This window comes from Mytilus trossulus, chromosome 9 (genome assembly GCF_036588685.1).
Source record: "Mytilus trossulus isolate FHL-02 chromosome 9, PNRI_Mtr1.1.1.hap1, whole genome shotgun sequence".
Lineage (NCBI taxonomy): Eukaryota > Metazoa > Mollusca > Bivalvia > Mytilida > Mytilidae > Mytilus > Mytilus trossulus.
Genome location: NC_086381.1, coordinates 46,840,643 through 46,849,214, shown reverse-complemented (window position 1 = coordinate 46,849,214; position 8,572 = coordinate 46,840,643). Strand labels below are relative to the sequence as shown.

General features: G+C 31.5%; 1 protein-coding gene across 2 annotated transcripts; it reads right to left on the bottom strand.

The window, feature by feature from the left end:
• Positions 1-808: 808 nt before the first annotated feature.
• Positions 809-7,816, bottom strand: LOC134683943 (putative ankyrin repeat protein RF_0381). 2 transcript variants are annotated; one of them, XM_063543255.1, is made up of 2 exons: positions 7,683-7,816; positions 809-2,631 (listed from the first exon to the last, which is right to left on the bottom strand). In XM_063543255.1, the coding sequence occupies exon 2, from the start codon at positions 2,583-2,585 to the stop codon at positions 1,731-1,733; it is 855 nt and encodes a 284-aa protein (XP_063399325.1). In that variant the 5' UTR covers positions 2,586-2,631; positions 7,683-7,816; the 3' UTR covers positions 809-1,730. The 2 variants fall into 2 exon arrangements, with proteins under 2 accessions (XP_063399325.1, XP_063399326.1); XM_063543256.1 differs by lacking the exon at positions 7,683-7,816 and adding an exon at positions 4,208-4,294.
• Positions 7,817-8,572: the final 756 nt, after the last annotated feature.

Here is an 8,572-nt window from a genome sequence, read left to right as displayed (position 1 = left end):
GAAATCGTTAGTGGACTGCAATTAAAAGTATTGTCCTTAAGAAACAATTTTTCTCATTTTTGCCTTTTGTCTTGAAAACTGTAAGATATAAATGGAAACTTAAATATCAAAAATTATCACCAAGACAAGAATTAGAAATATGCCAAAATAGTAAAAATCTTCAGTTTACTCGTTTTCGGTTAATGATAATTTTGAACATTTTGTTTGCATTTTTTCGTTAAATGAAAAACATAAAAAAAAATAATAAAGCAATGTCATCAGAGGGAGTGTTGTAAAAATATGAAATACGTAAAACGATAAACTCATACATATACTCTTCTGGAGCTTTAATTTGAATACATATAAATTAGAATAATAAATCATCTTTACCCATTAATATATTTGTATCACAAAATGGGAACTATACGATTTAAAAATAATGTTGGACATTCGGGAGGCTGTACAGCGAGTTTCCGCCATTCGAAAAAGTAAAAGTCGCTAGGGTAAAAAGTTAAATGTACAGCAGTTGTGAGTTAACATGGCATTTCAATTGGTATTCAAATTGGTTTAAAAGAGGCCAGGGACGAAAGATACCAGAGGGACATTCAAACTCATAGATTGAAAACAAACTGACAACGCCATGGCTAAAAAAGAAAAAGACGAACAGACAAATAATTATACACAAAACACAAAATAGAAAACTAAAAGACCAGGCAAAACGAACTCCACCTAACACTAGAGTGATCTCATGTACTCCAGTCACTGCTAGTAGTCTAAGCAAGTAATCTAAATCTGTCTAGGTAATTTGCCAGAAATCAAAACACCGAACCATTATATTAAACAGTACTTATAAGTACTTCTTTAATTTGAACAATGATCTGCCGTCATTAATCAAAGAATCACTCTTTGGTTTCTGGTGGAGTCAATGACTAAAATTAAAAAAGAGCAACTAAAGGACGATCTCAGTTCAGATTAATATAGGCATATGTAATATTTGATTTACTTTCTCATACATATTGTAAAAATGTTAAGGCATACTAAATTGTATCAGATTGATAATGTTCTCTATGACAGCAATTTTCATTTTTTCACATTTTTTAGCCAACGACAACATAAAAAGCAAATTTATATAATGTCTGAGACGTTTGTCATAGCCATTTAAGTTTTGTGAATATAGCTTCCCATGTTTTTGATGCATGACTGTATTGCTATGACAGTTTGTTTAGAGTTGTGTGTCATGAACATTGATGTCCGGATTTACTAGTGTCTGAAACGTTATTTTATAGGAAATGAACTTTTATTTTGGTTTCCAAAACCGGGAAATTTGTTTATCTCGTTATGCATTTCACAGTTCATATATTGAAGTATTATTCATGTTACAGTAGTGTTTATGCTAAGTTGGTATTTTTGTTCAAAGTATAATGTATGTTTGAATATTGATGCTCATCTAAATTATATATTAAATATTTCTGAAGGTCCTTTGGAATTTCAAGTTCTGTCAAACTATGTAGAAAGGGTAGTCGCAAATGATAGCGAATTATCCATCGACATCGGTTTTTTAAAGTTCTTGGAGCATTTGAATGGTATATTGCCCTGATCATATTCAGACATGTTGATTCAATCATGTCAAAGTCGTCATTTTTCAAAATTCTCCGTAGATTCCTCGTGGATTTTTTGCAACCAATGAAATCATCCAATACTAAAGACAGTAATGCCATTCTGTCTAAACTAGATGATTGTATAAACGTGTTCTAAAACAAAATAGATTTTATCATATTTGCATTAAAATCTTTCAAATGAAAGCCATTAATGTAGAATAATATCGCTAATTGAAAATATTGCTTTGCAGCGGATATAGCTATACCAAACGCCGACATGTCTTCATTATTGATAGTGTACAAATTGCATCCATGTTTCATTAAGAGGGAACATATATCTAGTTTGTTTCCTTCAGCGGCATAATGAAGTGCAGTGAATAATCGTTTATCATGTGCGTCAATGTCAGCTCCATTTTGTAAAAGCAGTTTTAAAATTTCAAATCGCGTAGATTTTGACGTATTATTGTTTTCGTCCGTTGTAATAACTGCTGCCATGAGGGCCGTTTTTCCCTGTGTTGTTTTTAGGTTAACATTGCATCCGTGAATTAACAAAACTTTTACGACATTAACAGAGAGATAATAACATGCCCGATACAATGGTGATTCTCCATTTTTACTTTGTATATTCACTATACCACTTGCTCGTAATAAAATATCCGCTATTTGCCAATGATCGTAATATGCTGACGCTCCAAGAGGCGTAACACCAGCTACATCTAAATAATTGACGTCACTTCCTCTTTCCAACAAGTTGACAACGAGTTTAATTTGACCATTTAAAGAAGCGAAGTACAAAGGTGTACGCTCAAACTGATTACCAATATTTATATCAGTGTGTGGATATTCTAAGAGAATATTTACTATTTTATCTAGCCTACCACGTACTGCTCTTGTTAGTGCTGTTTCTTGACAGTACGTGCAATTAACATCAGGATCATTCTTGAGTATTCTCGTCAAATGTTCTACATCATGCTTTTGAATAGCAAAATGAAGATCCTTAACGGACATTTTCGTTATTCCTTGATAACCATGATGATGATAATATTCCTATTTCCTACAAAATTGGAAAAAAATATTTTTTTGAACAAATATTTAATTGTATTTTCCTTTTTTTGGGGGGTAAATCAAGACATCCTTTTTCATACCAAATGTATTTTAATGTAGTTTATTCCAAAACAATCATCTGTTTGGTCCATAATACTCTTCATCCTCGTACTTCATTTGGCCTTTTTAACTGTTTTGGATTCGAGCGTCACTACTTAGTCTTTTGTAGACGAAACGCGCGTCGTATATACAAAATTTAGTCCTTGTATGTATGATGAGTTTATTTGACGTTTGTTACGCTTTTACATTTTAAAATATTTTTGTCTCATTTTGACGAAATGTGCCTTTGTTGCAGTAAATGTGGCACTGGTATTCAAAGCAGTGAAAATTAAACAGCTGGTGACTGTAAATTGAAATTAATATCGAAGATTTGAAAGTATTCAAAAAACAAGATATGTTGACTTAACAGCTCTAGTCTTTGACAACAAATATCTAAAGGGCAAAATACAATTTTCGACAAAACACATCTGAAGAAAGTGGACGCCAACATTAAATATTTTTCAAACACATCTGAGGAAAATATGATTACATAGTAGGCTATATTCTGTATAACAATAAATATAAACAAAGAAGATGCGGTATGATTGCCAATGAGACAACTCCTCATAAAAGACACAAAATATAACAAGTATAGGTCACCACACGGTCTTCAACTTTATATTTAGTCAGTAATTAAAGGTTAAACCAAATAACGAAAGCCCTTTTTTTGCATATAGAGTAATAATTGCCCTCTGTCCATTGGTGTTAGATATATTTTACCCGGTTTTGTATTGGTGTCTAAACGCAAGGGAAAATTTGTAAATTCTTAAAAGCAGATTCAAAAGTAATTTAGAAGGTGAAGTAGTCAGTACGTTTGTGTTGACCTGAATTATCATTGACGTGGTCATAACTATAAATTAACTAATTAACAATTTTTTTAATTTTTTTTTAAATACTAATGCTTTTCTTCCTCAGGAAATAGATTACCTTAGCTGTAATTGGCAAAACTTTTGAGAATTTGTTGTCCGCAATGTTCTTCAACTTCGTTATCTATTTGTCCTATTCGATTTTTTTAATGAGTTTCACTGATGAGTCTTCTGAAGACGAAACGTGCGTCTGGTGTAAAATCAAAATTTCAATCCTAGTATCTATGATGAGTTTATTGATATGCTGTTAACGTATTTATCATCGATTTTGGCATATTACATATTATATCTGTAATTGCATTTTCTATAATATTTGAAGTTTGCATGCAGAAGTGCATTCCTCAATTTTTTTATAACAATTATTAGCTACAAGCAAGGTTATAAATTATTTTTGATATTGAAAAGATTGATAACGTGCTAACCAAACTCTAACTTTCTGAGCGTGTCAAACATAATTATTATAAGTTGATTGTATTGCTGATGAAATTTAAATTAAAATATTTACATATATTTTCCTTCCAAAATGTTTGAGGCTCGAAGAGTCAATTTGAGTACTCCAAATAGAAACAGTTAACAACCCTTGATCAAATGCTAAATGAGTTAATACTTTACACCACTCACCGAAAAGTTCACACAAGAAACGTCGGATGAAATGAATAATTTGTTGGCAAAAGAACATTCACAATAGAAAGTTTTCAACATCACTCTAAAATATATAAAAAAGTCAGGTAAAATAAAAGAGTGTCGTCAGAAGGTCTATTGTTAAATTTGAAATTAGTAAAAGTATAAGGCCAACTATATAATATAACAGAAATTGCTAACTCATCCGGAGCACTAGCGATCACTACAATGTATTGTGTAGTTTTTGCTACATAATTATCATATTTCTATATATTAAACAGCTTTTGGATTGTTTTTTTTTCTTTTCAGTAGATGTTGCGGTCTTTCAAATTTTGTTTTATTCTTGCAACTCTTTATTACTTCTCGATCTCCGATTAATATACATTTCAAAAATGTAACAGCAATCACATAATACTATTGTTCAATTTAACATTAAATCGTTGAATTCTTGTATAGGCCATGTAGCTTTAAAATAAATCAAATAGTATTGAAAGCTGTTCAACTCCCGCGCTTTATGTAAACTATGAAGATAAAGAGTTTGCTTCCTCTTCGCTTCCTTTGATTTCATGTAGAAGCGTCTGGTGAGGGCTTTACAAAATACAGTGTAATTGGCAAATTCTAACAAAACAAAAAAAAAAGCAAAACCAAGAAAAATAAGCTCAAAGAATGCAAAAACCCAGAAATAATGCATTGCTGAAAACATGACATAGAGAATAATGGACACAAGAGATGAAGATTAGAGAAAATGACAAAAATAAAGAAAATGTAAATGGAGACCATCGAAATCTGACCAAAGTGTGTATTTTTAACCGACGTACAAAACTTTATTCACATCTTAACACTCAGGCATAATGCGAATGTTATATTCAAACAGGCTTGTCTCTGCATGCATGTTAATTGCTTGAAAGTGAATGGTAATTCCGCAATTCAACAAGACTTTCCTTAGATATTATCCGCTCGAAAATCAATGATTGTTTCGTACATGAAAATCAAGCGTTTTTTGTGTAGATATTATTTGCTTAAAAATCACTGGTGATTTGTACTATAAGTGGACATTCTCTAGATGCAATTTGCTAAAATAATCGGTTATTTCATAGTTAGTCAACTTGACTTTCTCTACACGTTATTTTCTTGAAAATCAAATGGTAATTCCGAAATTCAACAAAACATTCTCCAAAACGCATTTCTTTGAAAATAAATTGTACAAAGAATAATGCCCTTTATTCAAAAACCTTTGCGTATGCAAATTTAATGGAATGAGTTATTGGATCACTTGTTGTATCTGTTTCTTATTTTGGCATACATGTACATGTACATGTACATTTGAAAAGAACAGTTCAGCAAGACTCAGCTTGTAGCAAGAGCCATAACTCTTCAGTGACATTTAACGTTCCATGTTTTATAAGTAGAAAGATATAAGAAGGTGTTGTATGTGGTATGAGTACCAATTTGATATATGTAAATGTAAAAATTAAAGTAAAAACATGGTACGATTCGAAGGCTGTTAATTAAGGTCTCAGAACCGTTTATGAGTGCTCCGCGAAACTTTTTTCTAATTTATTAACATCTATTTCATCAGCAATCAAAGCCGGGCTCCAAGTTATTGTGAAACTGTCTTTTCTACAGGTGGCGTGAATCAGATCTTTTTAAAGAACAAACGATCTACATGTAAGACTCTCTCATCTTACAATAGTAATAACAAATTTTACTTTTGTACACTTTACACAAGTACTCCAAATTCCAAACTAAAAGACAAGTTGAAAGAGTTGGTATTACTTTAATTCGTTTCATTAAAAAGAATGGCGGACGTCGATACAAGTATCTTGACTTTGGGAGAGATAAATCCTACTTTGTATGTTGTGTCTTCTATACTACATGTATTATTTGTCTGTTTGTCGTTTTATTTTAAGCCATGGCGTTGTCAGTATATTTTTCATTTATGATTTTGACTCTCTCTCTCTCTCTCTCTGGTATCCTTCGTCCGTCTTTTAAAAGTTATAACTAAAGACATATTTGACCTTGACGAAATACATTCAAGTTAGAGATTAGTGCAGAAACACTTGTTGCATTCACTGAACATCTTGTAGTAAAAAAAAATAAAGATGTCAAGTGCACAGAAGTTCGGGATCTTGTCTTGACTTGGAGAATAAAAGGCGTTGTTAAGTATTAATATGGTAGTTGACTGATATACGACGAAGGAAATTGGCATGCATGTTATTGACTATTACGCATTCAAAATTTATGTAATTTGTGCTGAATTGTTCGTAGTTGGGTCGACTTATGAATTTTTGGTTATAAAATTGTGTATGTTTTAAACATAGCAGAACTGGATCTGAACATATATAATACGTAGATGGAATTAAAACAGCAACAAAAATAGAAGTTTATAAATGTAGAAAACGGAAATAAAAAGCAGTATTGTGTCCAAGCAGTTTAAAATTGGAAGAACATGTATATTTTGAAGGTTTAGAACAGAGGGATGAAAGATACCAAAGGGACAGTCAAACTCATAAATCTAAAACAAACTGACAACGCCAAGGCTAAAAATGAAAAGACAAACAGAAAAACAATAGTACACATGACACAACATAGAAAACTAAAGAACAAACAACACGAACCCCACCAAAAACTAGGGGTAATATCAGGTGCTCCAGAAGGGTAAGCAGATCCTGCTCCACATGTGGCACCCGTCGTGTTGCTTATGTGATTACATTAAACATATGGTGTGAAACCAGTCGACACCATAAAGTTTACCAACATTTGAGCCAACTTGTGTATGATAAATAGCTACAATTCCCTCGCTAATAAGACCCATGATTTTTAATACACACACGAATCTGTTTTTACATGAATTTACGTTAAGACTGAAAATTGCCCTAGTGGGGAAACTGTCACTTAATTCATCTATCTTAGTATCTATCTTTAGAAAGTGGCTATATACTTATTTATCTTTAAAATAACAAATTCACAATTATTTTAGATTACATATTGTTTCAAAATTATCATCTTTTATGATTTAAAATATTTAGGGTCACTGAATGCATTTTTTTTTCAAACATCACCATATCTGCGTCGAATAGAAATTGACCTTATGCGAATGGATATCAATACATTATATGTCAACCTTTTTAGAGTTGAGTAAAAATTTCTTTGCAAAATCTGTAACTGATTGATAATTTGAAGTTGCGGATCCAAAAACCTTTTATAAAACCAATCAAAGTGTTATACATGGACGTGCAATTATACAAAGGTACCATTTATATCCGATATATAGCTCATTTAAACTTCAAATTGAATTATTTTATGAAACAGATGAATACAAGTTGGAATGATTTCACATTAAGGGTAAGACATCCTAACAACTAATTTGGAGAGGAAAAACAATCAACTAAAAGTTAGCTTTATAGCGTTTTTCAATCAAAAATGTTTACAAAAAATGACTCACAAAAAAACTACAATATTACTAATGTCTTACCTTTATAGCTGAAAATGTGAAAATTCTCAAAAGACATAAAAATCCAATTTATACACTCACAATTTAACAAGTTTCATGTGTAATTACTGTTCACGTATATTATGCTGGCCAAATATCAGAATATAAAAATGATATAAGTGCCTATGAGACAGTTATCGTCAAAGTTCAAGGATGTAAACAATTGAAGGACCACAGTACCGAATGCAATGATAAACACGAACGTAAGAAAGAAAAACAACACAATAACCTGATTTAAGCTAAATTAAATGGGATAACGATAAACCACTAATTTCTATAATTATGACGCACAACAACCCTTAAGTTAACACTAGATCTACAAGTTTCTTTTTTTGACTAATGTTGCAGGGTAAATAAAGCACGTTGTATCAGAACAACTTTGAAAATTCGATCTACTTCTGAACAGTGAATAAGAGCTCACATTTAACTGTAGTAAATGCACCATAGATCAGTTTAGGGTTTTTTTTTCCCTAAAAAAGCATCGATTTACTTGTTTTAATCAATGTACTCCTATGTCTGCATAAGCCATTTATTTATTTTATTTTATTTGAGAATTCGCGCGGCGATAAGTGAACGATACCTTCAGTATCCTTCCTTTATTACTCTTGCAAAATGAAACAATTCATTGACCGTTAGCTTCATACGAAACATGGTTCCTATTAATATGTGCTAACTTTTTAATTTACAAAATGAGTGTACTAACGATTAAATATTTATTTATTTATATAATACTAAATATACGGGCGATTGATTCTGCCCGAATATTTACTCTCGTTTTGCGTTTAAAGAAGCATAACAGCTAATGAACGTCGATGTAAGTATATTTCGGCATTCAAGAAATTAGAGTTTGATAGAGGAAAACCGGCCATCAT

Coding starts and splice junctions, on each gene's coding strand:
- LOC134683943 (XM_063543255.1), bottom strand. CDS start 2,585: ATGTCCGTTAAGGATCTTCATTTTGCTATTCAAAAGCATGATGTAGAA.